At 34.8% G+C, this 13,623-nt stretch overlaps 1 protein-coding gene across 2 annotated transcripts in view; it reads right to left on the minus strand.

Annotated features, from left to right (window-relative positions):
• Positions 1-3,559: 3,559 nt before the first annotated feature.
• Positions 3,560-13,623, minus strand: part of LOC123627571 (programmed cell death 6 interacting protein) — a 68,938-nt gene continuing 58,874 nt past the window's right edge. For both annotated transcript variants that reach the window (XM_045537234.1, XM_045537233.1), the window contains exons 15-18: positions 13,528-13,622; positions 6,448-6,571; positions 5,164-5,351; positions 3,560-4,208 (exon numbers count right to left, since the gene is read on the minus strand). In XM_045537234.1, coding sequence (XP_045393190.1) covers positions 4,034-4,208; positions 5,164-5,351; positions 6,448-6,571; positions 13,528-13,622 — 582 coding nt within the window. In that variant the 3' untranslated portion in view covers positions 3,560-4,033. The remainder of the gene's footprint in view (positions 4,209-5,163; positions 5,352-6,447; positions 6,572-13,527; position 13,623) is intronic.

Here is a 13,623-nt window from a genome sequence, read left to right on the forward strand (position 1 = left end):
AAGGCAGACAACCTGGTTGTGCCCTGGACTGATTACCTATAAAAGCAAGACCAGGCAGAGGGCAGGGGGTGGGAGAAACACTGGCTGGCAGCAGCCTGTGGCCTGCAGCTCAGTGGCCTGAGCACTCCGGTGCACAGGCTCTAGTCAAGTTCAGGTCTACTCACAGGCTGTTCTTAAGCCAATTCTGCCCTTGGTAGAAATAAATACCAAAGCTGGCCAAGCATACAGCTTCTCAGTCACTTTCATAGGTTGTGACTGCACCATAACCCATCTCCCTTCCCTGATCAACTGAATATTATGGTAATCTTTGATGATCACTTCCAAAAATTAAAAATGGCACTTGAGACTATTCATATGGAAGAACGGGGAAAAATCATAAGTAATGAAAACCTGGTCCATTTATGATAGTTATATTATGGGGTTCACAGCTGTAAAAAAAAATTTTAAACTTTGTCTTCCTTTTGTAGTCTCATGCATTTTGTCAAAGTGGGTGTTTTTTTTAAATTTTCCAACCTACCATTTGTCAAAGAAATTATGGAAACGATAAGGCTGAAGGATAAACACTTTAAAAATAAGAATTCATACTCCAAGGAAGTAAGAATCTTTCAACTTTTATTTCTAGGATACATTCATCTGGAACCTTTTGTTTCTTTACAATTTTCCCTCTAAGAGAAATGAATACAATAAAAATATAATCCAACTACCAGCAATGTTTATAACCAGAAAAGAATCTAAAATCTCTGGTGTGATAATATAGGATTTTTTTAAAAATATAAACTTCATACCAGAAATAAAGCCTGAATATTCTCTTTCTTTAAAAATATAATTTTTCCTTCTTTGCTCTTCCATGTAAATCTTATAATCAACCTGTTAGTTCTAAAGTCTATTTTTAAACTGCAATTATAACACTATAGCAGGTTTTTTCCCTACTTTGTATCTTGTTCTGTACTGTGAATCATTAACTAATAATTGCAAAAGTCTTTAAAAAATGAGACACCACTAGGTTGTAGCAAGATTCTTCAAGATATATTGAAAAAAAAATTTTTTGCCATTAGCAAACAGAAACCTACTTAACAAATTATATTCTATCCTGTTTCTGAAACTAGAAAATGTATATAAAGCACTTTTGCAAACTGTAAAGCTCCAATGGACAACATTTTTTCAATCTATTTTGACGAGAAAGGCTGCTGACTGGGATAGAATGTTAAGGGGCACAAGGCTGTATGGAAATCCATTCTTTTTTTTTTTTTCTCCAATTCCTTAGACTGGTGAGGGGTGGGATCAGAAATTGCAAAGAAGTTGGGGTATCAGTACAGGGGTATCTCATAAAGATTGATTGGTTTGCAGTTAACTTAGGAATTTTTCTTAACTGAGAATAAAGACCAAGGGGCACAGGACTAGCTCTCTTTAGACCAATACTTTACACCAGACTAAGAAGTCAGGTCATATGTCTCCAACTAGGAATAAGAAATAGAAGTTAGACATTTTTTTCTTCATTTCTAACTAGTTCCTCTATGCAGTGCTTCATTATCTGAAGTATAATCCATTTTAAAGTAGGATTCCAAAACCCAAAATAAATGGCCTGGAGATGATCTCTTTTCCTTAATTTAGGAAGATAATTTTTTTAAAAAGCCTAATTATAAACATGGGCACAACATACCTGAGCCACAGAGTGGCACCCTCCCAACTCCAAATAAACAGCATTATCCATTATCAACGCTTTAGGGTATCTGCTAGAATATAGGAGGCTAAAGGATTAAGTTTCAGTAACAAAAACAATCTCAGTGAGGGCTCCCTTCTTGTTTGCTAGAACGTAAAATAATAAACACAAAAGAAACTTCTTTCCATGAGTCACCTTAATGAAATTGTACAGGCCTATGAAGACAAACCCAGCAATAAAGGGCTGCAGAAACTTGGTCATTTGTACCAGACATGGGTGACTAAAAAGAATCTTTATCTAAAAAATGAGTGAACTGACAAGAGGGAATGGGTCAGGGTTGCTACATTTAAAAGGTTTTCCTAACAGAGTTGAGCACAACAGGTGTGCTGTGCCTCAGGGGCCTGTGGGGCCCCCTTTCTTGAGTTTCTGGGTGATCTTCCTGGGGCTCTCTGGGAGCAGGCCCAACTTAGCACGAGGAATGGGCTAAATGGCCTTATACTTCTCTTTTGGCCCTCTGATGCACTTACCCTTTTCCTTTAGTGCCCTCTTTCCCCAAGAGAATATTCAGGCCAGTTTTGTTTTGTTTTGTTTTCTGCATTAGTAAGAATTATAAACTAGCAATGTGGAATACCCCTAACTCTCATTGAGTGTCTTATGTTAGTATTAAGATACCTCAAGTAATAAGAATGGAGAACTTAAATGCCATTTACAGAAGAGTCAAACATGCCTGTGTCACACTTTGATGAATCCAAAGTATTAAAATTTAGCAATGATAAGTGAGAAACTATTTTTGCCAAGGCTCAACTATTGGACTTTAAACCGATTTCAATATTCAAAGGTAATCAAAGGTCATTTATATTGAGTTAACATGCCTTCATGTTTTCTACATACAACAAAGATTTTTTTTTTGAATATACATATTTTTTAAACCAATTCACTTCCTTTTACAATCATACCTTCAGTCTAACATTTAAAATATAAATCCAAACTATCCATGAAAACAACAGTGGACCAAGTGACAGTATCATTTAAATAAAACAATAATGCAAGAAAAGGTCAGCAGTAAGAGTCAGAAAATAAACATAAATAGATTCATTGGCAATCTGCTCATACACCTAATGTGTTCAGAAATGAACTTCACACAGAACATACCCCATTGTGATGTTAGACAACTCATTCCTTTCTCATTTTCTCATTCCATGGTGCATGTCTTTACTATTTTTACTGAGGCTTATACAGTGATTAGATATCCTAACAGCAGAGATTAATATTAAATAAACAGCCTATTCCAGAACTGGCATATGTTTCCAACAATTGTTTCGTGTGTTCCATGAATTATAAAATAGTCCAATCTTTTAGGAGCCAAAAAAAAGGGCTTAGATATAGTCATACACACTGTGATTAAAAGTTACTAAGTTAAGACAGTAAGGTGGAAAAAAGGAATAGAAGGGTATAGTAAATTTTCTCCAAACAATTCCATTATATTAGTCAGTACTGTCAATATGTATTTATTTTAATCAAATTATGGGAAAAAAATGAAAGAATTATTACCAGAATTTGCATCAATTTCTTGGAGAAGCTAACAATAAAACATTAAATATACAAATTTACTTGTGTATTTATTTGAAGAATCTTTGGTAGCAAATGTGTGTTTCTTCCACATTATAGGACTTTTTAAAATCAATGTCAAAAATTAATTTACTAATCAGCATATGAAAGATAAATTATGGTACTATTCTTTTGGTTTCCCTATAAAATGTCCTTGAACCTGACTATTAACTTACACTATTCATGCACTTAAACACAGTATCTAACTTATATACATACAAAATGAGAGACTAATACCAGAAAGAAATTAGACAGTAATGAGAATCAATGACAAAACATAACAATGACAACTGTTCTTAAGTAATTTATTTTTAAATTATAAGATTTACAATGCTTTGATTATGCAAAATAGCATAATAGAAATTAAATCAATAAACCAAAAGAGAAAGAAAACTTAGTTTTCTTGAATAACCATACTTAAAGCCATCTTTGTAAGTATCTGATGTCCCAACCATGTCTCATGTAGAAAGTATAAATTTCAAATGTTTCACTGCAGGTTTAATTTCTCATTTTCACTTTTTATGAACTGTAATGTAATTTATTTCAAACCCTATTATACCCCACTGCAACAGCAGCAAATCTCACATGTATAATCAAATGTGAAACTGGGGCACAGCTTTTTGCTTTTAGCCGCAGAAATGATACACTGCATTCAGTACAGTAGAGTACATTATATTAACCAGAGTGTAAAGTTTAGTACGCTTATTGCAGGCTTGGTATTTCTTCCCCTCTGATCTGAACCAGCTGAGCTCCTGAGCAGACACATTACTGCTGTGGATAGTAAGACTGCTGTGGGGGCTGAGGGAAGGGATATGAAGGCTGCTGGGGTGCTGGGTACGGAGCCTGTCCGGGGCTCTGGTGATACACTGGTGGATATGGCATATTATACTGGCCGTAGGCATAAGGGTTATAGCCCATGGGCATGGGCATTTGGCAATACCTGATGGGGAGAAGAAAACAAAAAAAAAAACTGGATTGGTAAATAAAATACCAGAAAATTAAACATACAATGATTATTCCAAAACTTAAGTTTTTTTCACAAAAGCCATTTTTCTCTATTTTTCAGTCTATTAAAGAACAGTGGAGAGAGGAAAAAAACTGTTTCAAGGTACTTGTTAGAGAAAAGCATTCCTATCCTGTTATTAATTAAGATGAAAGAATCTCAAGTGTTTAATACTATCTAGAAAATAATATTGTTGAAGGAAGTGAGATTAAATATTCAACACTTAAAGAATAAAAATGGAGACCCTGCATTTTAATGTGGCAAAACTAGTACTCTAAAGACATTCCTCTTCCACAAGACTCAATATTCACTGTAATGAACATAAATTTGCTGTTTATGAAGTTCTAGTATTTAGAAGATAAAATGTAGTTAAGCAAAATTTAGAGCACATCTTAAAAGGCAGTCAAATGTCTGGATTTTATTTGATTATGAAATTACCACAAAGGTGGCTAATCTTTAAGAAAGTACATTCCATAATTAGATAAATTTCTGTTCAACAGTTTATTAAATGCCAAAATTTCAAAGTACAGGGATATAAACAAAGGTCTTATCAGTCTTGCTATGCTAACCTCAGAAAAAGCATCTATCTGTTTATCACCTAAAATAAGAAAACCAAGGAAATTCATACTGGATTCCATACAGAAGAAATGTGTTTAATCTAAGCCCAATATGCAAAATATAAAAACGTAAATTTGAAAAGCCCAGGAAATGGCTACTCAACTACTCATATAAGTGACCATAACATTATTTTTATTTCTAGATAAGCTGACAATGTAGTTTATGCATTCATGACACCTGCATTTATAGAAGGGGTGACCCTGTTTTCAAAAGGTTAGCCAGAGCTAGAAACATACTAGCCAACTCCTTAGAATACACAATGTTGCGGCCTTACCCGGGATATCCTGGATAGGTGGGATAGGGTGGTCCCTGGGCCTGCGGAGGCGGAGCTGAGCCAGGGGTTTGTGATGGAGCTGGTGCAGTGGTCCCAGCCCCCACTGCAGCTGGAGCAGTAGCAGAAGGAGCTCGGTTTGCTGGAAGCACAGGAGGTGGAGGCCGGGCTGGGGGTTGAGGCTTAGTAGGCTATAAGGAAAAGTCAGCATTAATTACAATAAAAATGTTTTATTTTTCTCTCAACTGCTATTGATAGAAGTGATGGTATGCTATATGAAAAGCGCTAGAATCCAACCAAATGTATTTCTAATTTCCATTCTTAAATGTTGGCTTATTACTCTAGAAATGTATCACATAGTTGAGGAATAATTCTCCAATTTATAGAAACACCACAGCCACTGCTCTTTTCCTGATGCCCATTTAATCATTTACTACTTCCACCAATGGCCAGATATTGGAGGTGGATTGAATAAGCACACATACGGTTTATTATTGTAATCTACTCCCAGTCCCCAAACTATATGAAAATTTTCAAATGCCAGATAACTTTAATAGTATGTAAAACAATCACATATCTACCAATGAAATTCAGTAAGTATTAACATTTTGTCATGTCTGTTTTATCTATATTTATATCCATATATTTATCTATCTACATATTTGCGAACCCTTTGAAAGTAAGCTGCAAACTTCGTGACATCAGCCATGAAGACTTCAGCACTCCAGTCCTAATAAGGATATTCTCCTTAATCACAATACCATTTTAACCCTAGAAAATCAATGCCTATTCCTCAATATCAGTGAATATCCACTCCAGATTCAAGTTTCCCTATTTGTCACAAAAAAAGCTCTTATAGCTATTTTATAAACCAAAGTCAAGGTTCATATACTGCATTTGATTATAATAAATTTTTCATTTATTTTAATCTTCATTTGATTATACCCCCATTTTTTTTCAGATGGATGACATTCAGTTTTAGAAAAGATCAATCCAGGTGTCTCACATCATGTTCCACGTTCTAGATTTGTCCAACTGCTTCCTAATAGAACAGTTTAACTTCCGATTTTATCACTATATTTGCTATAAATACAAAGTTAATTCTAAAGACTTGATTAGATTCAGGTTAAACATTATTTTGTCAAGATTTCATGAATGACACTGTGTTCTACATATTGCAAAACATCAGAAAGTTGATCACCTTCCAATGTAGAGTATGTTTTATCCTTTATAGCAGGCAAGCTGTCACTAATGTAAAATCTCCATTTAAAAAATTTGTGTACTAACCGGCATGGTTCTTGGCGCTGGAGTTGGAGGAGTTGGTGCGTGTCCTCCTGCTGGAGAGGACTGATAGGCAGGTGTAGGAATTGAAGGAGCACTAGGTTCTCTGGCAATGCTCTGTTGCAAGTCCCTTATTAAAGACAGAGCGTTAAAAATTAACACAATAAGAAAATGTAATGCACATAAAATACCAGATCTTTTTTATTTTTTTTTCACACATGAAACATGGAAAACGGACCACAAATAATGATGGCATTTTAAAGTATAATACACTTCAAATTAGTACAGCCACTATGGAAAACAGTATGAAGGTCCCTCAAAAAACTAAAAATAGGTCTGGCCATATGACTCAGCACTGCTGATTATGTATCCAAAAAAGAAATCAGTATACTGAAGAGGTATAACATGTTTACTACAGCACTATGCAACACTTTTTAAAAAAGAATAAGACTGGACAAAATAAATTAAAATACACTACATTTCTATTCTTGACTAGAACATAAATCTTCTTTCTTCCTACTGTTTAAGAAAATGAAGTTATACCTTATTCTATTTCTGAAGACTACGAAAAAGGTAAACATTTTTGAAGATCTTAGTTACACCTAGAGTAAGGAACATATCAAAAGGGGCAAGTAATCCTAAGACTGCCCACTCTGTAATAAAAGGTAGTCCCTAGATGAAAACTGCTAACATAACCTATCTCAAAGTTATCAGAAAACAACAACCACTCATAGTCATCCAGCTAATATTTTAATCACAGTATGGTATCAGCGTTTACAGAAAATAAAACAGATGAGAAAGCTAATCTATTATGCAAACCATAATGCAAATTTCTAGATAAAAAATTTCTCCAGATATTCAAAGAAATGTAGCACTGAGATATTTTATGTTAAAAGGTAATTCATAATCTATTCACTAAGGTAACTCATGGAATATATATTGTTGAAAACATCATTACAATCTAGTATTAAAAACTAGAAAGTCTCCTCTAACAGTAAATTGAAATCTATCCCAAAATCTCACTAAGTAATACCTAAAGTTAGGCACAGTGGCCCATGCCTATAATCCTAGCACTTTGAGAGGCCAAAGCAGAAGGACCGCTGAGGCCAGAAGTTCAAGACCAGCCTAAGCAACACAGCAAGACCCCACCTCTACAAAAAGTGAAAAAATTAGCCGGATGTAGTGGCACATGCCTGTAGTTCCTGCTACTCAGGAGGCTGAGGCATGCGGATTGCTGGAGGCCAAGAGTTTGAGGTTGCAGTGAGCTATGATGACACCATTACACTCTAAACCAGGCAACAAAGCAAGATCCTGCCTCAAAAATAATAATAATAATACCACCTCAGGTAAAATGCACTCCAGAAATATATGGTATCAACCAACTTCTCACTGCACTGATTAATATACAGAGAAGTAAATATGATGTGTCCCCAAAATGTCTAAGACAGTCCCTGTTACCCCTCACATCTGCCACACCCCACTTTCACTCTCAAAAAGGGCCCTAGCTGGAAGATAAATTAGTCACTCCAAAGAAAACTAATATATATTCATCAAAAAAATTAAAACTACTTCTTAATATAAGTAAATAACTGCTTACAAGATAAAGCAGATGGTTTTTTTCTTTTTTTGAGATGAGGTCTTGCTATATTGGTCTGGAACTCCTTGGCTCGAGCCATCCTCCTGCCTCAGTGTCCCTTGTAGTTGGGAATACAGGCGTGCACCACAGCACCCAGCTAATGTTTTCTACTTTTTATAGAGGCTAGCTATGTTGCCCAGGCTGGTCTCGAATCCCTGGGCTCAAGTGATCCTTCCACCTCAGCCTCCCAAATTGCTGGGATTACAGGCATAAGCCACCACTCCCAGCTAAACTAGAAGTTTTTAATCAAATTCTAAAAGACCAGATTTTGAAATATCTAAAAAATATATGTATATGATAATGCCTTGGCATAATATCTACTGATGGTTGCAGTAAATAACACATTTATAGGGCAAATAAGAATTTCCTAGTCACTTACTAATAAATCAAAGCTATTAAATAAGACCAATAATGTAAAAAAGCAAAAATATATGAAATAAAATGCCACCAGTATTCCTATGCCCAACAACCATTATTGCTGACATTAGTATTTAAACCATTATTGAAAAGAAAGTAAAAGCTCAGAATAAAACATTCATTCTTTTTCTACTCTATATTTTTGATAAAAGATTTCAATGAAAACAGATATTAAGAATCAAAGCCTCTGGTTAATAAGTATATAAAAAGACATATTAGTCACAAGAGAAATGAAAATTAAAACTACAATGAGGTAACACTATACCCCACTAGAACAGCAACGGGCAAAAATGTGGAGCAACTAGTACTCTCATATATTGCTAGGAGAAATACAACCTAGAAATACAACCTACAATTAATACAACCACTTCGGAAAACTATATGGCAATAGTTTTGGCAAACTATTTGGCAACTAAAACTGAACGTATACATACCCTATGACCCAGCGAATCCACTCTTAGATATATATCCAACAGCACTGCATACATATGTTCACCAAAAGCATGTACTATCTAATACAGTAACCAATAGTCATATGTGGCTAATAAACCTGATACATTTAAATACACCTGAAATGTGGCTAATTTGAATTGAGATGTGTTGTCAAGTACAAAATACATAGAGTTCTAATACTTAGTGTGGAAAAAAAAAGTAAAATAGCTCATTCATAATTTTTACATTATGTTTAAAATGATAGTACTTTGGGTGTACTAAGTTAAATATATTATTGAAATTAATTTCACCTGTTTCTTTTAATTTTTTTTTTACTATGGCTACTAGAAATTGCACATTTTCAATTGCACATATCACTGCATAGTATTTCACCATACAGATATAGCTTTATTTATCTCACCAGCCCTGGACCTTTCATTTGTTTCTATTCTTTTACTGCTGTAAGCAAAGCAGATATTAATAACCTCATAAATACACATCTAGCACATGCTAATATATCCTCAGAATAGATTCCCAAAACCATTAAAGGATGTTTGAATTTGTAATCCTCCCCTTTACAGCTTAACTGCCCTTCACAAGGATTACAGCATTCCATACTCTCACTGTAGTGTTTGAGATCTATTTCCCCCACATATACCAACAAAGAATGTTAACAAACTTTCAGATTTTTGCCAATCTGAAAAATGTTATTTCAGAGTACTTTTAATTTGTATTTTATATTGAATGAGGGTGTTTTTCCATGTTTATGAGCCACTTGTATTTCCTTGTCTGCAAATTTTCTGTTAACATCCTTTCCCCAGTTTTCTACTGGGTTTTTTTTCCCAGTAATTCCCAGGAGTTCTTTTACAAATAAGATAAATTAGCCTTTGGACTGTGAGTAAGTTTCAAATATTAATTGCCCAGTGTGTCATATCTTAACTCTGCTTATCATGTTTTTATAATGAACTTATTCATTGTTTTGTTAAAGTCAGAGTTAGATTCCTCCCAACCCAGCTTTATTAAGGAATTCTCCACATTATCTCTTTTAGACTTTACATTTCATTTACACATGTCAAGTTTGATCCATCTGGAATTTATTATGGTACAAAACTAACTTTTGTTTTCTAAATGACTAGACAGTTGTCTCCAACTTCTTCTGATTGGTTTTAAGATCTACACTAAATTCACATATGTATTTGAATCGATTTCTATTAATATTTTCTATTCTGTCTTTGGTCTGTCTAATCACGCTCCAGTACCATGGTTTTAATTAGAGACAGCATTATATTTCTTAACATCTGGCAGAATTAGTATTCCCTCACTGTTCTTTTTACTCAGTTTTCATAGCTAATGTTGTTTCTTTTTCTCCTTTAACTTTAGGATCAAGTTGTCTAACTCCAAATGAAAATATGTTAATTTTTTTAAATCAGAAGTATACATAAATCAGTGTGTGTGTGTGTGTGTGTGTGTGTGTGTGTGTGTGTATGGGGGGGGTGGGGGGGGAGAGAGAGAAGGTCTCATTATGCTGCCCAGACTGAAGTGCAGTGGCCTCAGCCTCCTGAGCAGCTGGGACTACAGGTGCATGTTACTGTGCCCAGCTGATGCATAAGTTTATTTAAAATTGACATCTTTATGAAATTGAGTCATCATATCCAAAAACATACATCTTTCAACTTGCTCAAGTCTTCTTTTGTATCCTTGAAACAGTATTTTAAAGTTTTCTTCATGTAGGTCTTATATATGACAAACTTATTCTTATATATATTTTATCTTTTTTGTTGCTATTGTAGGTGGATCTTTTCCTCTGTATCTTCCATAGATTTATTTACATAAAAACTACTGATTTCCACAAATTATTTTTATTACCAACAACTTCAGTAATGATTATTTTATTATTTGCAGAGTTTTGGGTAGTTTTCAAGTAGTTATATAAAGTCTGCCTAAATAGTGATAGTTTTACCTCCTCCTTTCTGAATTTTTTATTTCTAATTTCTTTCTCTTGTCTAATTATCCTGGTTAGTACTGCCAGTATAATATTAAATAATAGTGTTGATAGTGCCATTTGTTGTCTGTTTTTGACTTGAAGGGGTCTGTTAAAAGTGTTTCCCCATACCCAAAATGCTAAGTTTGGGGCAGAAATATATATCTTTCAGGTTAAGGAAGCATCTGTCTACTATTTTATTGACTATCAGAACAATTATATAACAACATTTTCTCAAATGATTTTGCCTCATATATGAAGACAAACCTGTGATCTTTTTCTCCTTAGATGTAAAAATACTGAACCAATAACTGCCTCCCCTCCTCTTGGTCATGATTCTTTTTTAAGAAAGAATCATGATGATGATTCTTTCACTACTGGTGAATGAAAGAATTAACAGTAATGAATGACTAATGATGATGAATGATAAATGAATTACTGGTGAATATAATTGGCAGGTACTTTATTTAGGGCTTTCCCATCCATATTCATAACTGAAATCAGTCTGAAAACTATTTTGCTTTAATGTTTGTCAAATTTTCTTATTGATACTAATTTGGAGGGTGTTCATCTTTTTTTATTGTTGTTAAAGCTCTAGAACAATTTTAAAAACATTCTAATTATTTGCTTTATATAGATAGGTTTAGTAGAAATACTCTAAAAACAACTAACCTGCTCTTTCTTAAGGGTGCAAGAAGGTTAACTCTTTGATAACATCTCCCTCTTCTATGAAAAACTGTTTAAATAAGAACAGAGAGCTGAAAATGGTCTACTTGGCTGAAAGGGTCATGAGTATAATATTCTTTGAGCTCTTTATATTTATTACTAATGAACATAGGGTTTTTTATATACCTGAAAGATAGTTTTAGATATAAAATCTTTGGCTCATATTTACTTTCCTTGAGTTCTTACAGCAATCACTCCACTGTCTTCTAGCATGCAGTGCTGCTAGCCTAAATTCTTTCAACTTTTTATAAACAGACTTGATCTTTTTGCCGGACTGCTTAAAGGATTCTGCCATTATCTTTTAAGGCTAATAATTTATATGCCACGATGCTGACAGTTCTTGATCATTTTTCCCCACCATATGATATACTCTTTCAACAAATCTTCTCTTATTTTAGGAAAATGTTCTTGAGTAATACTATCAAATATCTATTCTGTTCACTGTGTTGGTTCTTTTTCTTTGAGAGGAATTCAATTTTGCATATATTGGATCTTCCGTGTCTATCTTCTTTTTTTTTTTTTTTTTTTTTTTTTTGAGACAGAGTCTCACTCTGTTGCCCAGGTTAGAGTGCCATGGCATCAGCCTAGCTCACAGCAACCTCAAACTCCTACGCTCAAGCAATCCTACTGCCTCAGTCTCCCAAGTAGCTGGGACTACAGGCACGCGCCACCACGCCCAGCTAATTTTTTCTATATATATATTTTAGTTGTCCGGATAATTTCTTTCTATTTTTAGTAGAGACGGGGTCTCACTCTTGCTCAGGCTGGTCTTGAACTCCTGAGCTCAAACGATCCACCCACCTCAGCCTCCCACAGTGCTAGGATTACAGGCATTAGCCACCGCGCCCGGCCTGTGTCTATCTTCTAATCCTTGTTAATTCTTTCTTTACTTTGGTTTCATTTCATTTGATTTCCTCATTTTTGCTCTGTGTTCCTATGTTTTCTTCAGTGTCTATTCTCCCTTTGTGCTCCATCCCACTTCATCTTATATCTATAATGGCTTTGTTCTTCTCTTCTACTCCTTTCCCAAATTCACATTTTTTTTTAAGAGATGAGATCTCATTCTGTCACCCAGGCTGGAGTATAGTGGCCCCAGTAGTGCACTGCAACTTCAAACTCCCGGGCTCAAGCGATCCTCCTGCCTTAGCCTCCTCCTGAGTGGCTGGGACTACAGGCATGGGCCACAATGCCTGGCTTGACAGCTCACATTTTATCACTATTTGTTTTCTCGCCATCTTCCTTGAATTTCTTCCTGGAATTTCTGCCCAAGGTGTTCCTAAGAGTGATTGCTTCCTTACTGTTGTTGTAATTCACAGTGAAATGTCTGCTCAGAATTTTCATCTGTTCTGTGTTATTTTGGTGAATGTTTTTCATCTAAAAGTTTTGTTAAATTTTGTTCATTTTTTTCACCTTTATAATATAGTATCTCTGTTATCAATGCTGTGTCACCTCTCCATTGATTACTCAACAGAAAATGAGTCCTACATGACTGGCCTTGCTTCCTCAACAGGCTCCTTCAGAAAGTGATTTTGCTTGCACTTTCTGAGTTATTCATCCTGTCTTCCCCATCGTTCTATGCTTCTAGTTTTATGTAACAAACCTATCTGCCACTTCAAGATAAACTGCTTACATTTACTGGCACTTCCTGAGATCTGCCACCCTGAACTGTTTTGTTATCATTTCTGTGACCTCACTGTACTTTCTACATCTAGAGTTTCTGTTCCTTTTCACTCTTTTGTTCCTAGATTGTGCAGCTATTTACTTGTTGTTTTGTAAAATACCTGAGAGAAAAAGATACCTGCTGTCTCAAACTACCAAGTTTACCCTGGAAGTCTCTACATGATTTTTTAAAGAAAATACTTTAAGTACAATTTGATAAACAAAAAAAACTTACTTTAAGAGTTCATCTCTTTCTGTCTTCCGTGCAAATACTATATCACTGCACTTGTTCTGGAACCTGACCAGGATTTCAGTCAACTCATTGTAAAAC

This window comes from Lemur catta, chromosome 1, assembly GCF_020740605.2.
Source record: "Lemur catta isolate mLemCat1 chromosome 1, mLemCat1.pri, whole genome shotgun sequence".
NCBI lineage: Eukaryota > Metazoa > Chordata > Mammalia > Primates > Lemuridae > Lemur > Lemur catta.